This window comes from Erythrolamprus reginae, chromosome 2, assembly GCF_031021105.1.
Source record: "Erythrolamprus reginae isolate rEryReg1 chromosome 2, rEryReg1.hap1, whole genome shotgun sequence".
Lineage (NCBI taxonomy): Eukaryota > Metazoa > Chordata > Lepidosauria > Squamata > Dipsadidae > Erythrolamprus > Erythrolamprus reginae.
Genome location: NC_091951.1, coordinates 231079213 through 231100140, shown reverse-complemented (window position 1 = coordinate 231100140; position 20928 = coordinate 231079213). Strand labels below are relative to the sequence as shown.

The 20928-nt window shown below is 40.1% G+C and overlaps 1 protein-coding gene across 3 annotated transcripts; it reads left to right on the top strand.

Annotated features, from left to right (window-relative positions):
• The first annotated feature begins 3701 nt into the window (after positions 1–3701).
• On the top strand, positions 3702–19972 carry LOC139158854 (perilipin-3-like). 3 transcript variants are annotated; one of them, XM_070736195.1, is made up of 13 exons: positions 3702–3801; positions 4087–4150; positions 4246–4280; positions 4489–4528; positions 4895–4981; positions 5476–5601; positions 6877–6963; positions 7682–7781; positions 10155–10237; positions 12288–12540; positions 14271–14458; positions 18008–18136; positions 19265–19972. In XM_070736195.1, exons 2-13 carry the CDS (start codon positions 4088–4090, stop codon positions 19616–19618), a joined length of 1545 nt encoding a protein of 514 aa, XP_070592296.1. In that variant the 5' UTR covers positions 3702–3801; position 4087; the 3' UTR covers positions 19619–19972. The 3 variants fall into 3 exon arrangements, with proteins under 3 accessions (XP_070592296.1, XP_070592294.1, XP_070592295.1); XM_070736193.1 differs by having other exon boundaries at positions 7679–7781; XM_070736194.1 differs by having other exon boundaries at positions 3794–4150.
• Positions 19973–20928: the final 956 nt, after the last annotated feature.

Genomic DNA, 20928 nt, shown 5'->3' with positions numbered 1-20928 from the left:
CAGACCCACCAAAGACCAAACCAACGGAGTGGGAGACACCAAAGGGACCATGGTCCCGAATACACATAGACTTCGCAGGACCTCTAGCGGGACAATCATTCCTCATTGTGGTCGATGCATACTCCAAGCGGCTGGAGATTGTCTTAATGACCTCAACTACAACAGCAGCTACAATAAAGGGGCTGCGGAGACTTTTCTTAACACATGGACTGCCGGATGTGCTCGTCTCAGACAACGGTCCACAACTAACCTCCAGGCAAATGGAGGTCTTCCTGGCCGAAAGAGGGATCCGACATGCATTAATATCTCCCCATTTCCCGGCCGCTAGTGGCCGGTTTGAACGCATGGTGAGGTTCACAAAAGAAGCCCTGCACCGGTCAGCACCTGGAGAATGGCAACAGCAGCTGGACCAATTCCTATTAGTCCAGGACATCACCCCACAACTAACCTCCAGGCAAATGGAGGTCTTCCTGGCCGAAAGAGGGATCTGACATGCATTAATATCTCCCCATTTCCCGGCCGCTAGTGGCCGGTTTGAACGCATGTTGAGGTTCACAAAAGAAGCCCTGTATCGGTCAGCACCTGGAGAATGGCAACAGCAGCTGGGCGAATTCCTATTAGTCCAGGACATCACCCCGTCGGCTAGCACAAACAAAAGTCCAGTTCTCATGGGGAGGAAACTCCGTTCCCAGCTGGACAGAATTCACCCAGAGTATTCCGAAAGGAAAGATAAGCATACAACGGAACCAGAACGGACTTTTAAAATGGGTGACCCAGTCTATGCAAAAGACTTTGACTCAAATCTCCACTGGAGAGAGGGGACAATTGAATCCAAAACCGGCCCCAAATCATAAACGATCCAACCAGCCAATGGGAAAATCTGGCGCAGACACATAGACCAAATCAGAAAACGACATCCAAGTGAGTTAACACAAAGTAACAATGACATTTTTCCCGTAGATCAAACGCATGGGAATTACCAAAACCAACCAGACTACTCAGCGCATCCTCTTCTGGCATCCAGCGGCGGCTGCCCTGGAACCCTGGCGGCTGGCGTTGGAAAGGCCACTTCTACGTCCATAGGGGAAGACAATCTTTACCAGGACGGAGCAGCACAGCAGCCAGCCGACCAGGAGGACAACTCCCTGCAAACTGAACTGTGCAGGTCTGGGCGAGTCGGCAAGCCACCAATCAGGCTACAAGACTACGTCACACATCTAAATGATTGACAGTTTGTTCAAGCTATGGGGGGAAGGGTGTTATGTTTGTACTTTTAAATAAAGGTAACCGCTGATTGGCTTAAGTCGCGGCCAAGGGAAACCTTGGCGCAAAAGTTTAAAAAAGAGGAACTCACGGCTGTTTTCCCCGCGCCAGCAAGGTATATAAGGCGCAGCTTTAGCCGGTAGCCAGCAGTCACTTCCTACCTGCGAGCTGGTCACTTCAACTGTTCCTGATTGCCAATAAAGAGCTGTTAACCTTCCTCGGCCACCAGCTTCTGATTTAACAAATCCAAGTACAGGTCCAGACTTACTGATGAGCATCTCCAAGCCCTATGGAGGATCTCAACTGCTTCCTCCCTTAAACCAAATGTGGCTTGGCTATGCAAGAGTAAGAGCTGCCAGATCTCTAGCAGCAAGAAGTAGGGAGAAGAAGCCACGTTCAAAACAGTTCATGTTCAATGTTCCATTCATGTTCAGAAAGTTAAATGTTAAAGAACTATTAATACAGACATTTGAATCTCAATAATACTAATTACATTTCTCTAGTCAGCAACTACAGTATATGTGGTTTCTTCAGTCTTCTATATCTGCTGTATTATTATTATTGTTGTTGTTGTTATTATTATTATCATTTTCATTTTTTTTATTTATTACTGATTTATTTTTATTTTTCTTATGAATTTGTTAATTTATTTTTATTTTTAAACATAAAATAAGATGAAAAAATAAAGACATTTGATAACATTGGAATGTTTTTGTAAGAGCTTTTTTGGGGGAAAACCTGATGTGACCCAGCCTCACCCAGACTCTACCTCCAGCGGCCCCCAAGGTAAATTGAGTTTGAGACCCCTGGTTTAAAACAATGCCTTGAGGTAGGACCAAATGTCTATACATCTATAATAATTTAAAACAAATATTAACCTAGAACTTTCAGATAAATAAGAATAAGATGGAGCAGCCACATCTAGGTTAAACCCCTAATGAAATGTATGGTCTTTTAAGCCCATCAAATTTTCAGAGAAACTGATTTTTAAAAGATTTTGACTTCTAAGCCCATATAATACGAAAAATCAAAATTAAGTTAAGAAAGTCCATAACTTTGTATTGAGAATCTGGATTTGCATGTCCAGCTGGTCTAACTAATCTAGCATCATGTGATGCTGCAGGTGAAACTTGAAAAATTAGAATATCCATGTATATGCCACGTATATGATATAGACCAGTCTAAATAAATAAAATTTGCTCCCAAATGGAAATATCCAGTGTAATAATTCCTTCCTGTTGCCTTGCTTTGTTTTGCCTTGGTATTTTATCGCCATCATAAACCTACTCATAGTTAATTATGGGCTTTTGTGTTTGTGTGTCTCTCTTCACTGCAAAAAGTGTACAAACCAGAGGTGGGTTTCTCCCAGTTCGTACTGGTTCACAAGAACCGGTAGCCACCCGCTAGTGCCGTCATGATAATGTCACAAAACCGGATTGGTCAGTGCCGGTCCATGGGCACCACCATCTTTAAAAATAAAAAAAATTCCCACCACATTTTAAAAATGTTTTTCCTCCTGAGCAGGTGCAGAAGCCAAGTTCCTGTACTGTGCATATGGAGGCCACATATTTTTTTTTTGGCTTTGGGGTTTTTGGGGGGGAGGGGATTTTTTTCTTACTGTGCATGTGTGCCCACGAAGAACTGGCCCTCCCACGAAGCGCACCCATGAGAACCAGCAGCGAGGGAAGTTGGAACCTACCCCTGATGCAAACCATTGAAAACACTGGCTGTCTCATCCTGGGGGGAATTACAGGAGGACAAACAGCATGGACCACATCTCAACATCTCTCATCTCAGGCCTGATTTGGAGGCCTTGTGTTGGGAAAGGCCATTTCCTATTACCCACAAATTCAGTGAATGCTGATTGGCTCTTATAACCATCAATCAATAACACAGGGGTCCTCCTTCCTGTTTATATTCTTGGAGGGAAGAGAAGTTGGAAATTTGGGAGCTGGGAGTGGATGGACAGATGGGAGGGAAAGCCTGGAATCTTAGCCCTAGGAAAGCTACTATGAGTTATAGAGGTGGTTCTCAACCTATGACCAGAATTGAACCCAAACTTTCAGCTGTTAAGTGAGACATTTGTTAAGTGAGTTTTGCCCCATTTTACTATCTTTTTTTTTTGCCATTGTTGTTAACTGTAGGTGATAAGTTAGGGGCTTGAGCAAGTTTGCTAGCTCAAGAGCTACATTGAAATGCTTCTTGTCAAAAGTTGGAGGTATTGAGTCTGCCACAGGAACAGTGAACTGCTTCTGAATGTTATCAATGAACAGCTGAGGAGCTGGAATAAGGGCCACTGCCTGGACTTGTTCAGCAATATATGGAATGGAAGTAGAAGCTTTGTTTCCAGTTCCTGTGATAGGAGGCGTGGCCAGGCCAGAAGCAGTCGTAGCCTTCTGGAGAAGTGATTTAAATAAGGCTGGTGGAAAAAGGCCTGCAGGAGTAGGCTGCTCTATTGGTAAAGCTTCATCATCAGAGAGGGCCTCATCCTGACACTCTGCCTCTTCCATTGCTGAGGCTTGGCTCTCATTACCTGAGGTATCTGAATAATTATGATCCTCTAATCCTTCAAAGATTTGTGTTGCAAAGAAGGCTGGTTCAGCAGAGGCTGGGCCTGGTTTTGTGGGTGACTAGAGCAAGCTCCGGTAATCACCATGTAGAGTGGAAAAACAGCCATTTGCTGAAAAGCAGCCATACACTGTTATATAGTATTGGGCAATAATATTTTGAATGTTGTTAGGATCCAATATTGGTGGCTGGGCTGTTTGGACAGTCCTTGGTTGTTGCCCTACCTGAATGCCAGGCCCTTCGTTCTCTCCCCAGGATGGTGATCCCAACCAAATGGACTCCAGGGCTCTCCCCTATTGTGGAGTCCATTAAGGAAATGGTAAGGCCACTGGTAAGACCCCCTCCCTACTATAATGGCAGACATCCTGCCAAGAAATTATGGCAATAGATATAATATTTGCATTCTCATTTCAGGATCCACAAGATGGAGAAAGCAGCCAGTGTTCAGGGTAGGTGAAAAAACGTGCAGAGGGGAGGCGTCTCTACTTCTGCTGCTGCTGCTTGTGTCATAGGACAGGTGACACAGGGCAGTCCCACTGGCAGGCCAAACCCCTTGGCAGGCCAGCTGGAAGGGCTCTTGGAGCCTCCACATGGCCACTTTTGCAAAATGGGCCATGGCTGCTTTTGATCTTTGTCCCCTTTGTTTTCTTCCCCCAGAGAGACGACCTATACCATCTGGCAGCGAGAGCCCTCTGAGGTAAGAAACCTTTGGCCAGGGGGGCAGAGGGTGAGCGTTAGGGTCTCGGCGATGCCTTGACTCTTGCTCGGAGGGGGAGAAATTATGGTAGATATCCTTCTAAGCTTAAGGCTTGCAAAAGCTTTCTCCCCCTCCCATCAGGAATGAAGGCATCGCCCTAACCTTAAGGGTTGCTGTTGGCCCATAGGGCCTGATGCACCCTGTCCTTTCTCAATCTTACTCGGACGCAGAAAGCTTAGGATTTAGCCTCCGTATCTTCATTTGCAGGATTAGATGTCAGCTCAAATGGGGTCAGGGAGCAGCAGCAGCCGCAAGTCAGCAGGGACTGGTGTCCTTAATGGAGAATGGGATCATTGTCGTCCACAGGATTCTCCAGAGGACAGTTTGGCCTTTCCTTCCTTCCCCAGGAGCTGCAACGGAATGACGAAGAACCAGTTCCAGACACCTCCAGAGGTGAGTTGGTAGGTGGCTGTGAAAAGCCTGCAGGGAATGCGGAACTCCAGGAGACTGCGCTACGTAGGGATGGGCAGGACCCAGAATGGGTGGAAGCACTATTCCGGCAGCAGCAATGGAGCGCGTAGTCTCGCTCCATTGCCACCGGTCTTGCACGCTCCCCCCCTTGGAAAAAAATAAAGTATAATCCCCAAAAGGGATAAATCTGAAAGAGGTTCATAAGAATACAAACATTAATTAATACAAGGATTAATTTTTTTAAAAATCTAAAGGACAGTTTTTTTTAAAAAAAGTAAAAGATTGCCCTTTTTAATAAAGGACAGATACGGTCACTGTAAATTTATAGCTACTTTTTCTAGCATGGGCTCCTCTGGATGGTTTTAATTCTAGTTAACATAATTCTTAGTCAACCTGATTGTGGGTTTTTAAAGGAATACAGTATAGAATTGCAGCCATTGTCTTTCCCAACACAATTTACCTTATCTCCCATTCAGCAGTGGAAGAAGCTTTTGATTGCTTTTTGGAACTGTCAGTCAATGATAGCCCGACTCTTCCTTTTCATGTTTTATAAGTATATAAAGACCACTGAGGCCGGAAATGGCTTTATCGTTGGCTTTGAGGTATGTATGACCAACCTGAGTTGCTTTCCTCCCCACCTGAAATGTGGTTTAAAGTTGGTCTTTCTGTTTTCTTTTTAAATGACTCTGCAAAGCAAAACTAATAATTTTTTTGCAAAGTGTTGGTCTCCCAGGCTTGATAGTTGAATGGAAATTGCTCATTCAGAGATAAGTCGATTGCATTGTGTCCTTTTGAGTAACACATGTTGGGCATCGGTGGAAGAGATGATTTATCCTTATAATTTGGGTTTAGGTTTTAGTAAAATATTTGACTTTTGTCAGATATAGCATCTTGGCCTTCTGCAGTGTGGATGTTACATTGTGCAACAATGCCACCAAAATGCTCCGGAGCCAACATAACTTTGCTATATTTTAAGAGAGGAGGTATTTCCCAGAAACTTAGTTTCATTGAGTTTTTTAAAGGGGGCCATATTTGGCTGTATCCTGGTGGGGTTTTTTCCCCCTTTAGCTTGTTTTGCAGAATTATTTGGTTTCTCTTTAAAATCCTGTGTCTGAAATTCTGTGGCTATATTGCTTTAGTTGCAAGAAATTAGCAGTCTTTGCCTTACAACAGTTTGCGATCTGAAAAACAAAGTCAGCTGGGAAACCAGGTTCACTTAACAACTGTGTTGCTAATTTAAGAAATGAAGTGATTTGCTTAACAAAATGGGTGAGGAAAGTAATACAATGAGGCAAAACTCATGTAACAAATTTCTCATTTAACAACATAAAGTTTGGTTTCAATTGTGGTAAGTTGAGACCTACCTGTAATGCTCAGAAATGCCAACAATTTCTGATTACTTTGAAAGAAAGTTATGCTGATAACTGTAGAATCAGGGTTAAAACATTTGCTTTGTTGAGGGTGTAAGTCTTTGGTCGAAAACACCCGAGCTATTGACTTGTAAATAATAAGAATCAAAACCTGAATAATTTGTACAAACACAGCTAGTTGGCAAAAGTGCAAGAATAAAGATCAGCCCAAAGCAAACAAATCACATTACAGTAAGCTAAATGTATGGAATCAAATATTAGTGGTGAGGAATCTTTTGACCTCACCGCTAAAGCTGAAGCTAAATCTGAGATCTCCAGATGTTCTTGTGGTGAAAATAGATCAGGTTTGGAATAAATACTGCTTAATTAGAGGTATAGAGATAGAGTAGGGTTTATTTGTTTGCTTATTTAATTGGCCTTCCTCCTCCTGCAAAAGCTGCTAAAATTGTGTGTAATGTAATTTGATATATTACTGTGGTGACTGCATGGGATCTTGTCTCTCTATAGTGCTGCCCGCTTGTTCTCATTATTATCATCATCATGTCTTCTCCTGGAGCAGAGTTAATCCCTACAAGAATTGTAGATGATCACCAGGTAAGTGAACAATACTGGAAGAAGCCAGGATACCATTTAAGGATCAAACTGTAACAAGGATAGAACCCAGCATGGATTTTCTAATCTATTTCATAGATTTATAAAGATCTGCAGGCCCATAGGCTCCTAGTTTTATCACAGTAAAACTATCAAAGGACTTAAGAACATGCTGAGGAAAACTTTTGTACTCCTTAAATACACTGATCAAAAAAAATAAAGGGAACGCTTAAATAACACAATATAACTCCAAGTAAAGCAAACTTCTGTGAAATCAAACTGTCCACTTAGGAAGCAACACTGATTGACAATCCATTTCACATGCTGTTGTGCACATTCAACTTTGTACAGAGCAAAGTGTTCAGTGAGAATTTTTCATTCATTAAGATCTCGGGTGTTTTGTTTGAGTGTTCCCTTTATTTTTTGAAGCAGTGTACATTCTTACACTGTACTGTTTTTAAGCTCACAATAATGTGCTGAGAAACTAAAGTTCAACAGTATCGGTTTACTATTTATTCAGTTTTACATACCAGCATGAATCGTAACTTCATTGAAAATATGATCTAACTGCAGTTCAGCAAGGGAGAGCTGTTCTGCAATCCAGCAAGATGGTGACTCTATGGTATCTTATTTCTTAGTGTCCATCCAAAGGTTTGGTGATGTGCCATTAATCGGTTCTACTTATGAGTGGGTTTTGTCTCCCTATACTTTTGCCAAGCAGTCTCATCCAGCTATCCAAGCAGTCTTTGAGATGGCAGAGACGGATGTGAAGAGTATTGCAAGAAGCACAGAGCCTCTTCTCCACATATTTGAACCTCAACGTAAGTAATTGGTCATAGCTGGTAGGCTCACTCCAAACTATTCTTTGCCATGTCATTCTTCATCTTTTTGGCTTGGTTTTCCAATGTATGGTTTTTGAGATTGTCAGTAGGGATGCGGTGGCTCAGTGGCTAAGACACTGAGCTTGTCGATCGAAAGGTCAGCAGTTAAGCGGTTCCAATCCCTAGTACCGCATAATAGGATGAGCTCCTGTTACTTGTCCCAGCTTCTGCCAACCTAGCACTTTGAAAGCATATAAAAAATGCAAGTAGAAAAATAGGGACCACTTTTCGTGGGAAGGTAACAGTGTGCCTCTGGTGTTTAGTCATGCCGGCCACATGACCACGGAGACATCTTTGAATAGTGCCTGGTCTTTGTTTGCAATATACCGTATATACTCGAGTATAAGCCGAGTTTTTCAGCCCAAAAAATGGGCTGAAAAACACAACCTCGGCTTATACTCAGGTCATTGACAAAGTCACCACACGAGGGCGCCATTGCTTGAGCCAGAGCGAGGAGGCACCAGCTTTTGTCCGCTCTCGCACGCCCTAGTTCCTCTCCCTGGCTCAAGCAAACGAGGCAGCCATTTGCTCCAACTGAGATTCTCCTCCCCCTCCTTTGAAAGGATTTAAACTGTTTAAAAAATGGTATTTTGTGGTAGTTGCTGTCCTTCCTTGGATAGGATCTAATAATGTGTTATGAGGCAGAGCTAGACAGGAATTCTTTTTCTATCTGTCTATCTTTCTATCTATCTATTTTTCTATCTATCTATTTTTCTATCTATCTATCTATTTTTCTATCTGTCTATTTTTCTATCTATTTTTCTATCTGTCTATTTTTCTATCTATCTATCTATTTTTCTATCTGTCTGTCTGTCTATCTATCTTTCTATCTATATCTATCTGTCTGTCTGTCTATCTATCTATCTATCTGTATCTATTTCTATCTATCTATCTATCTATCTATCTATCTATCTATTTTCTATCTTTCTATCAATCTATTTTTCTATCTATCTATTTTTCTTTCTTTCTATCTATCTATCTATCTATCTGTATCTATTTCTATCTATCTATCTATCTATTTTTCTATCTGTCTGTCTGTCTGTCTGTCTATCTTTCTATCTATATCTATCTATCTATCTATCTATCTATCTATCTATCTATCTATCTATCTATCTATTTGGTTTTCTATGCTGATAACCTCACAGCAGCTAATGCTGAAGCTCTTCTTTGGATACACTTATTAATTTGTTTGTTTGTTTGTTTATTTATTTAATTGGATTTGTATGCAATCCCTCTCCAAGGACTCAGGGTGGCTCACAGCATATATAAAAACAGAACAATAATGTAAATCCAATTAATGATGAGAAGGAATCCAGTTTTGAAGGATTTTAACTCTTAGGTTTTAGCTTTGTTGCTGATCGAGCTACTTTTTTTACTTTTTAATTTATTGTTAATATTGTTAATTTGTTTACCCTCTTTTAAATTTACAGAGCTAGTTTACTGGTTTTCTTTAAAATAAATATTCTAAAACATGTCTCAATTAATGTAATTTTATTGTTTTCCATTTTTATAAGTTACCAGTAGCCACTGCATTTTCTAACTTCGGCTTATACTCGGGTCAATACGTTTTCCCAGTTTTTGTGGCAAAAATTGGTGCCTCGGCTTATACTCGGGTCGGCTTATACTCGAGTATATACGGTAGTTTCTGATCTTTATTAATGGAGAGTGGGCGGGAGAGGGGAGAGAATCTTCTATTACTGATTAACAAAATTCTCCCCTTTCATGTGTATCTTGCAATTTACGGTATCTCAAAATCCAAGAGGAACCAGAACTTTTCCGAGACTGAGTTCCCTACTTTCTACTCCCTGGGATTAAAGTTCCGGGGTGGGTGGGTGGGTGTGAAGAACAATACAGACCTATTACAAGACCATGGACAAAACAGATGAATTACTGTAGGTTAGTACAATTTTTAAAAATTAAAACATTCCAGAGATTGTGATGTCTATTGCTTTCCGCAGAAGCCAAGTTTCTGGCACTGCGCATGAGCCGCCATCTTGTTTTGGGTTTTTTATAAAGAATATTTTGCAAATTTTGGGCCCCTGCGCTTTGCGCGCACACGCCCACATGGCGCAGGAGGAAGCGAATGGCAACGAGGTAAGTTAGAACCCACCCTTTACCTAAATGAGTGCATAGCATTGCAATCCCACCTTTATGTGATTACTTTCCTTTATCATTACACTGCAGCATAAAACAATATCGCATTTTGTAAATTCTAAGTAGCATAAAAACCAAATGCAACTAGAATCCAGTTGTTGAACATAACTGGGAATCTTTTAAGTAATCAAATCTTTTTTTCATCTTTACTGTTTACAGTTTCTTTTGCAAATATGTTTGCCTGTAGGAATCTTTACAGGCTACAACACAAATATCCTATTATGCAACAGACGGTGGACCAGGTAATCACTTGACCTTCCATAATATTAGATTGACTGCAGTGTATGCATGGTTCTTTTAGGATATTGTTTTATTAAATTATTGATTTTAATCTGATTGTTCTATTTCCCTATTTTACTATTGTTGTATTTATCTTACGTGTTAGCAGCTCTGACTCCGTTTTGGAATAAGTAAGTAAGTAAATAAATATAAATATCATAAATATAAATATCATATCTATCTGTGTAGATTCATGTAACCAAAATGTGACATTTTACATTTCATTGAATTTCAAACTCCCAACGTCCTTAGGACAGGGAATGTGAAGGATGCAGGGCACTGTAATTCAGCAAGACTTAGAAGACCACAAATTCTCTTTCTCTCTCTACTATAGTCAGTATAAGAGATAAGTGATCAACTTCATGAGAATGGATTTCAGACATAGCTGTTATCAGCAGGTGCTGAACCAACCAGGTCATGCTGAAATGCCAACCAGCCTTTTCTTCCTATGGGTGGGAAAAAAAGACATTTTATTTTCTCCTTTAAATATTTCACCTTCCAAATTTTTGGACTAGTAGGATTCCTCCAGCAAACATTTTAAAATGATTTTTTTGCCTTTTTTATAAAAAAATGTAAAACAGCCCCTTATGTTTAGTAGGGTCTATGTGAGGGTAAAACGTTTGGGCTTGGCATGTCAAAATTTTGGAAAACAGTTAACGTTTTTATTTTATTTATTCACATTTCTGAATTGCCTATCTCCCTCAGAGGGGGACTCTTACGTGTGTGTGTCACACAAAAACACATGAGAAAGAATTTTTTACATATTTTGAAAAGTATCAAACAATTGTGCGATTCCTCAGAATCTGCCATGTCATTTACCTTCAGGTGGTGTTTTTTCTGCAGCCTATCTGAGGCAGCTCCAGATCACACGAGGCCTCACATTCTTTTTTTTTGTAGGTTCTGTGGCTTCTGAAAACTATCTGATACTTGCCTGATTTTTAGAGCCTCCAGAGGTTGTGCAAGAGCGTGGCCCCCTCGCACAACCTCCAGAGGCTACATGGCAATGCACACATACCCCCATTCTCATGCAGCTCCCAAGATGTCAGATAATTGCATGAGAACAGCATGTGCTTTTGAGAATAATTGTTAGGTGTTGGTAAACACTGGTGTGTTACCCAAAACATGCCATATTTGACATGCGCTCCCTAGGTTCAGCATCACCATTATTCCTATTAGCAGGGTAATTGAGTTCCAGATTTATAAACCATTTGACTGGCTTTGTGGGTATTTTCATAAATAAAAGTTTTTTCTTGGGAATCTTTGTTTCATTTCTTACCCTGACCCATTGCTCAGTATTCCTAGAACATACTAATCAATTTGGTTTGTGCACATATAGTCCTCTACTTAACAACCATTCATTTAGTGCCCATTCCAAGTTAATAACGGCACTGAAAAAGTAGCTTAAGAGGTTTTCACAATTAATGACCATTACAACATCCCCATGGTTGCATGATCAAAATTTGGGTGCTTGGCAATTGGCATGTATAGATGACAGTTGCACTGTCTGTGTCTTGTGTGATCACAATTTCTAATCTTACCAGCTGACATATGACAATGTCATTGTCAGTTTCACTTAACAACTACATAATTTGCTTAACTTTTATGGCAAAAGATGTAAAATGGGATAAAACTCGCTTAACTGCCTTGCTTAGATGATGGAAATTTGGGCTCAATTGTGGTTGTAGGTTGAGGACTATCTGTATATTTGTTGTTGTTGTTTTTTAAACGTAATTGCTGCACTAAAAGCAAACTGAAGAAATAAAATTCAAATTGGATGCAAAAATGACACATACCCTGTTTCCCCCAAAATAAGACATCCCCTGATAGTCGGGCTTTTAAGCCATTGGCAATAAGGCCAAACGCTTATTTCAGGGTTCAAAACAATATAAGACAGGGTCTTACTTTGGGGGAACACAGTAACCCAAATTTAGAGAGGAAGATACAGTATATATGCGCTGGTGCTTAATTCTGTCAATTTTCTTCATTCTTCTCTTTTTGGATTCTCACTGCCAGATCATGACAAATGCCATTGAATCTATTTATACCAAATTAACTGAAGTAAAGGACATTATGGATACCATGCTAGATATAAGCATCGAAGCTGCCGCGGAGAGCGTGGAAGTAACGTTGTGTTCAGCGAGGAGTGCTGTGGACACCATTATGGATATCGACATGGCACAGATGATGGCCAGTAGTGTTGACAAGATTATCTTCAAATCGGATGACTTATTAGAGCACTTTCTGCCAATCACGGATGAGGAATTTTGTAAGACTATGCGGTTCCCTCTCTTGATTATCCACATTTTTAATAAGTTTAACCTGTAAATTTATTTACTTCTTTTATTTCTACAGCTATCTATCTCTGCCAAGTGACTCTGGATGGCATATAATTCTAAAACTGTAAAACAGTTAATTTTTTAATCCAAATGTATACAATAGCTGAGATAGTTAACCAACTAACAGTATTTCTTCTTTCATTCATTCAGTTTTAAAAACTTATTCATTTGAGTAAAGTTTAAAACATCTGAAAGTCATTAGCTAGAAAAAGTAGACCAAGAATGCATTTGCTGGCCTAGTAAAGATATACAATATTGAAAATATGTCAGAAGTAAGCATTGGGACGTATTATTATTGTTATTGTTATTATTATTTATTAGACTTGTATGCTGCCCTTCTCCAAGGACTTAGGTATGCTAAACAGATTAGATTAGTTATTTTTAAAAAACACGGAATCTAATATTTTATAGTTCATTTTTGTTAAAATTGAGTGTTGTTAATTCTGAAAATCTCTTGCCTAGAGAGCTCTTGCTGGTCAGTGAGTGATGTGAAATCTGAAAGACCCAACTGATATGATGAGCCAATATTTGTGGCTTATTCAACAAACCATATTCAATCATCCATGACTTAACCTAAGCCCATTTCTTCCAAATCCCTCTATCGATCCTCTTTCCAGCTGATCCTCCTTGCTACAGCTGATTTTAAGACCGATGCAAAGGTTAGGTTGAAGACTTAAGTGAAAAGAGTACCTGTTTTTTCTCCTCTGTTATGGAGACTTTGGAAAACTTATTGTCACCTAACCTAAATGAAAGGCATGGGCATTTATAACCCCCAGTCTAAAAAGTTCAAGGCCATAACAAGTCATCACTATCACTCATTGCCCATTCAATTTTGGTGTAAGGTCACCAAAAATGAAATGCTTTACTTTTTAAAAAATTGGGTCACATTTTAGCAAACAAAAGTACACGCTTATCGGGCTTATGAAATTAATTCTCTGACTTTACGAAAAACATTCTAAAGCAGTGTTTCTTAATCTCAGCAATTTTTCCGATTGTGGACTACATTTCCCAGAATTCCCTAGCCAGCATCCCACAGAATTCTGGGAGTTAGAGACCACACATCTTAAAAATTCTGAGGTTGAGCAACACTGTCCTAAAGTGTGGCAGATGATTGATAGGGAGCCTGGTACAGATCAGTTTATTGATCAAATGTACATACCTACCCATCTCCACCAAAAGGGTTGTATTTTACCATCTTGCCCTCTTTCACAAAATCTAACTGAACAGTTTCACAAAGCCTATGGATCTTATTTTTACACGGCAGGAAGGTTAAGTTCACTACACTAAAATGTAATAATAGTGTAGTGCTGGGGAAGGGAGGGCTGTGAAAAGGAGTCTGGGCCAAAGCTGATCTCTTTTTGTGGTTCCTCACCAAATTGTAGTACATGTGCTAAAATAATCGCCTCACTTCCTCAATTAAATATTATTAACAATGAGGGAGAGGAATTGAAATGTGGTTTTTTTTAGTTATTCGAAGTATAGCTCAGATTTCCCCATAGCTTAATCAAGGGGGATTTATTTGAGGACTAAAGTGACTACTAGCTAAAATTTCTCGGAAACCTAGTTGTGAGGAATGTTATTTGTGAAATGAATGGACTGATAATATTAGCTCAGGGATTGTGAATGGGGATCTCTTTTGATCTAATTGTTGTTTGTTTAGTTGCCATTGCATTTTCGGACCGCTCTAGAGCAGCCTGTCCTGAAAATCAGGAAGGAGAGCCAACTTACTACAGGCGCCTGAGTTCCTTGTCGATGAAGCTCTGTAGTCGAGCCTACCAGCATTCTCGGATAAAGATCAAACTGGGTGCAGAGCAGGCATTGCTCCAGCTTGAACAGCTCTTCTACTTGGTAAGAAACTCAGTCATTCTCTGCTATGTTTGGGAAATAAAAGGAAAGGGTGAATAGTCAGACCTTATTGGACCATGTAAGTTGCTGAATGGTCTCTTTAGCAAATAGCCCAAGCAGCTGAACTCAGGGACATTGATTCAGCCATGGAATGGAGGCAGACTGTTTTCTATAAAGCAGTGATGGCGAACCTTGTTTCCCTCATGTGCCAATAGAGCATATGTGCGCGCTATTGTGCATCTGCGAGTGCCCACACCCATAACTCAATGCCTGGGGAGGGCGAAACGCCTTCCCCCACCCCCTGGAGGCTGGAACTGGCCTGTTTCTCAACTTCTGGTGGGCCCAGTAGGCTCATGTTTCACCTTCCCCAGGCTCTAAAGGCTTCTCTGGAGCCAGGGGAGGGTAAAAAAATGCCCCCCCATCCCCCTGGAGGCTCTCCAGAAGCCAGAAATGCCCTCCCAGAGCCTCTGTGCTAGCCAAAAATCATCTGGCCGGCACACACATACACGTTGAAGCTCAGCTAGGGCAAAGGCTCGCGTGCCAGCAGATACTGTTCTGCATGCCACCTACAGCACCCGTGCCATAGATTCGCCATCACTGCTATAGAGTCATTTGCAGGTTCACAGAGATGTTATTGAAGAAGCTGACATTTAATATACTGTACATAGCAAAACTCTTAAAAGATATTTGATTTAAAATATATTAAAAGATAAATTGGGCTGATGATGAATGATGGTTACAATGACCTAACTGTAATAGCCACTACTCATTTGGCTGAATCACTTTGGGCCATACCCACACTGAGCCCAATCCACCTCACAGGGTGATGGTTGTAGGGAAATTAGAAGAAAGTATTGGGTATGTTCACTGCCTTGAGTTACTTATGAAAAGGACAAAGGCAGGATATAAATATTCCTGTATCTAAATCTTGTTCCACCGTTAGTATCCAGTAAAAGGTTAATGAGCAGTTGGATTGAGTTATGTAGATTTGGATTTGGTCTAAAAATAAGGGCTTTGCACAATGTATATGTTAACCAGGTAGTCTGCCTGCAGTGCTGTTTTTAGGGACTGTGCATTGTGTCTTCCACTTGGATTCTTGTTTAACAGTCTATCTACAGCAATCTTTCTTAGCATTGAAGATGTTAAGAAATTTAACTTCCAGATAGGATGGCCTTTGCTAAGAATTGCAGAAATTGAAATCCAGAAAATCAAATCAAACTTTCCAAGGTTGAGAAACACAGACCTACGTTATCCATTAATGAGATTCAGAATGGGGGAAAAAACATCAACATTTTCTTGTATTATAGCAAATCTGCTCATCTTTTGTGCATAGGTTCTTCCTGCTTGACTTCATGTGGATTCAACCTTTTCATTAATAAATAAAATTCTGCTATGTTCCCCAATTTGATGCTTTCCAGATGTGCTGGATTGTAATTATACAGTATAATCTCCATTTGGCATGTCCATTTTGGTTCAAGTCATGCAACAATGTAGTGCAGTGTCTTGTATCCTCTGATCTTAAGTGAGTGCATAATACTCACCTGGAAGGATTAATGGCAAATTCAGGCTGCTGACTTTTTGATTAGAAAGCAGTGTTGAAAATGAGTTCAATATTGCTTGTTAATATAACTCCAGAATAATTGCTTGTTTGGAACTCTTCACACGACCTTAGTACATTTTAATGGTCTGATTTCTATTCGAGGAATAGGCAGGAGCATTGGTAGAAACTTTTGAAGCACTCTTCCAAAAATAGTTTTCCAGCTTTTCTAATCTGGCCGTGTCTGGGAGAGGATGAGAGATGTGGTGTAAGATACTTGCAAGATACCAAGATGAGACTGCTTTAGGGCAGTTCACTACTGTAAAGAAAAATTCAATTCTAAGGGACTTAAGTAAATCTCTGACCCCAGGACAGATGAAAATCCATGTATCTCTGGAATATGAGTGGACATATGCCAATTTTTTTGGGGGGGGTCATTTATGGGGCTTGAGGAATGGAATATCCAAAGCTGAAAGAGATTTAAGTATATTCTCTCACTGGAGGAATTTTAAAAGGTGAGGTGGATGCTTTAAACATCTGCAAAGCTTGAAGTTCCAATTTGTTCCTTTAATCCTCTGTCCAATAGTAACCTCCCCACCCCCACGCACACACAAATATTCACTACAACTACTTTGGTCATGTTAGAAGATCACTAGCAATGCCCTCTGAGGTTCCCAGGCCAAAATGAGCCTTGTTTATTAATGCTAATGTGAAAGGCTACAGCAATTATATAATGAAGAAAAAATGCCCAGCTGATTGTGCACTGGTTCTTTTTTATTTTGTCTGTTGGGGGAAAATATTTTCTTTTAAAAAAAACTATTACATTTCAATAAGAGATCATATATAAAGAAAGAAAAAGTATTACAGAAGCATAGAATGACTAGGAAAGAATGGTTCAGAAAAAAGTCAAAATAATGCAGAAAAACAAGAAAAAACGGAGTAATTTCTGACTTTCAGATATAAGTACAAAATTAGCCTCTTAATCTTTTACTGTAAGATCAATATACACAATATGTCATTGTGGCCTTTTACTCTAAGATTAGAAACGCACAACATTTCCATAATTATAAACAGTTCTCAGTAGTATAAGCAATCATCAAGTCGCAAAGTTAAAGTTTCGTACCTTTCAGTTTCAAGCAAAAAGTCCAGTGTGTTCTCCGATAGGAACAAAGCTAGAAAAAGTCTTTTGTTTGATTAAAATAATCAGTTTCACCATTCACTCTCTGAATTTGTTAAGTGCTTCCACCTCTGTGTAATCTTCAATTTATAAACACCATTGGGACCAACATTTCTGTGGCTAAGTAAGATGAATCACACCTGATTTTACAGTCTTTTTTTTTGCCATAGTTGTTAACTGAATTACTGCAATTGTTAAGTGAATCACATGATCATTAAACAAATCTGGCTCCCCCCATCGCCTTTGCTGCTCAGTAGCTGGCTGGAAAGGTTGCAAATGGCAAACCCATAACCTGAGTGCTGCAACCACCATAAATAGATATCAATTGCCAGGTGCCTGAATTTTAATCACATGATTGTGGGGATACCGCAATGATTGCAAGTGTGAGGTCCTAGTGTAGATCACTTTTTTCAGTGCTGTTGTAACTTTGAACAATCACAAAATGAATAGTTATAGGTCGAGGACTACCTATACTTCCTGAATAAACTTGATGGAAGTTCCTTAAGAGATTTTTCTGGATAATTGAAGATAGCAATAGCTATTACTACCGTCAGAATTTTGCCCCCCAAAAAACTAGGTCCTAATTTTCCAGCTTCTGAGGCTAAAACAACTTTGAGCTGGTGAGATTCAATCTGGCAGATCACAAGCAGCCGTCAGAAATAGCCTGCAGTTCTAGATTCTAACCACTGCGCCACCGTGGCTCTTATGATATGAGTAGGGAATGTATAGTTCTGGCCTTTCAGCCAAAACTGTAGTTATGATGCCAAACACAAAACACTAGGCTTGAGTGCATGATTTTTTTTCTCATTTTCCTTTTTTTTTTTTTGCTTTTTTGTAGCTAAAATATACCAAGGAGGAATTGGACTACAAAGTTCACAGAGGTCACGAAAAAATGTACCAAATGTGGAAGGAATGGTACAAAGGAGAACCTAAGCAGGATCAGAGCAATGGAGCCAATCAGACAGAGGTATCTCAGCATGAGAATGATTCATCTTTTGAAGATATTAAAAAAATAGGGAATGGCCATTGCTCAGTGAAGATTCTGTCTTGACCATGGTTTGTGGCTAGGCATACTGGGTAAACCTAGACAATTATGATTTATTTGGTAATTATTATTCATTATTAAATAGATTAAATCAGGGATGGTGAACCTATGGCACATGTGGTGGAATGCGAAGCCATTTCTGACGGCACGTGAGGCATTGCCCTCTGTCAGCCTCCTGAAGCCATTTTGCTCCAGCAAAAACTGGAACAAAGCCTCCTGGCCTGTTTTTTTGCCATCTCCAGGCTTCAGGAGGCTTTTCTGAACCCTGGGCAAGGGCAAAAAAAGGCCCTAAAAGCCTATTGGAAGTCCGGAGGCTTCAGTGAGGCCTGTCCGCATATGTGGAAGGGCAGCGCAGGGGGGGTTGTGTGCATGCGGTGGGGGAGAGCATTGCATTACAGATGTGGGTACACACACGCGCCCTATCACCCGCAAGCGCATCCTTTTGGCACCCGGATCAAAAACGTTTCGCCAACACTGGACTAAATCTTTATCCCCAGTGGCTGACGCAAATTGGATCTTGCAACATTATTAAACAAACTATATATTTATGCAAAAATTATTCCCAGAACCAGAAGAGAGTTGGTGTGTTTCTCAGGATGTATGAAAAGGCTGAGATGAAGAGCTGGGTCTAAGATCCTTTATAGAACATACACAACATACAGAAAATTGTTTGAGGAAGAAAAGAGGGAGGAGATTTGAATTCTGCCACCTGGCATGTACTGCATGGCTGAAATCAAGGGAACAGCAATCAACAATGGTGTCTCCATGCATAAACAAGAATATTCAGTTGCCCTATGTCCGTCTGTCAATCTCTCTCCCCACCCCCTCCCTCCCTTCAGATAATCCCATAGATCAAGGATAGGCAAAGTTTGCTCTTCTATGACATGTAGACTTCAACACCCAGAATGCCTGAGCTAGCATGATTGGCTCAGGAATTCTGGGAGTTGAAGTCCATAAGTCATAGAAGAGCCAACTTTGCCTACCCCTGCCATAGATGAACACCTATGATGTTCAATTAACAGATCTTTTTGTTCATTTTTTTCATAACAGATGGAATCCCATTCTCTAGCCACATCCTACACTGTTGCACAGAAGATGCAGGAGGTCTGCCAGAATGTCTTAACCAACCTGCAGAGCCTTCCTGAACATCTTCAACAAAAAGTCCAACAGGCTCAGTGTGATTTAACAGAGCTACAAGCTGTCTTCTCTACTGCCACATCCTTCCAGGATCTTCCCAGTGGCTTCATGAAAGAGACCACAGAGAAAATTAACAAGGCCAGGAAGGCTCTGTTTGAAGTCATGGAATATATAGCTAAATACACTTGTCAGCCATGGGTAGAGGGACCCTATTGTCCTGCTGAATATTCAGCAGAGGAATCCATAAAACACAATAACGTATATTAGTTCTTTACTCTTAATAATTTATGAAACAAATAACATATATCAATTCTTCCTATTAATAATATTGAGAACTGGGGTCTTCCGATGCATTCCTTGGACAAGACTTAGGTGGCTGGGCTCTTAGAAAATGAGAGAAATTAGTAAATGGATTGACCTTTTAAAAGTAATTATTAGCCACTTCCATATTATGCATGATTCTTTTAATATTATATAGTTGTAAGTGTACTTTATGTTGACTACTAGCCAAATACTCAACTGTATAACTTAAGAATTTTAATTACTATAGAGATCGAAGTTTTTAATAAGTGAGAGGCAATTGTACATTTGTTTACACAAATAAAATTGCAATTAAACAGCTGTGATGTGGCAATGTGTAAGTGGCTTGAAATAGCGGGTTCTAGTATTTGATCTGGTTCTTGAAGGTTGCAATTTATTATATTCCATTTTAGAGGTTAGATAGGTTGTTTGATTCATTCTTGCAGGCAACTTCAAAAGAAGTCTCTCACAAGGATCAGTTTCTCTGCACGTATGCAGCTCTATCAAAAACCTAACTGCCCAAAAATAGTTTAATTCCTTTTTATAAAGGTTCACTGATGTTAGACTTGCCTCCTGCTGCGCCCAATCTCAGAATTACTAGACATAGCTTATTAAACATACTAATATTTATTTATTCTTTGTCCAATATACAATACATATGAAATAGAATAGACATTAAGTAATATAAATAAAGATAGAAAGTAAGAAAGAAGAGAAGTAGAAGGAATGGAGAGAAAATATATGATATATGAGATAAGGAAAGACAATTGGACAGGGGACGATAGGCACATCAGTGCACTTATGTATGCCCCTTACTGGCCTCTAAGGAACCTGGAGAGGTCAATCGTGGAGAGTCTTAGGGAGAAATGTTGGGGGCTGGGGGCTGACACCACTGAGTCCGGCAATGAGTTCCACGCTTCGACAACTCGATTGTTAAAGTCATATTTTTTACAGTCAAGTTTGGAGCGGTTAATATTAAGTTTGAATCTGTTGTGTGCTCTTGTGTTGTTGCTGTTGAAGCTGAAGTAGTCGTTGACCGGAAGGACGTTGCAGCATATGATCTTGTGGGCAATATTTAAATCGTGTTTTAGGTGCCGCAGTTCTAAGCTTTCAAGATCCAGGATAGTTAGTCTATTTTCGTAGGGTATTCTGTTTCGAGTGGAGGAGTGAAGGGCTCTTCTGGTGAAATACCTTTGGACGTTTTAGAGAGTGTTGATGTCTGAGATGTGGTGTGGGTTCCAGACAGATGAGCTGTATTCGAGAATGGGTCTGGCATA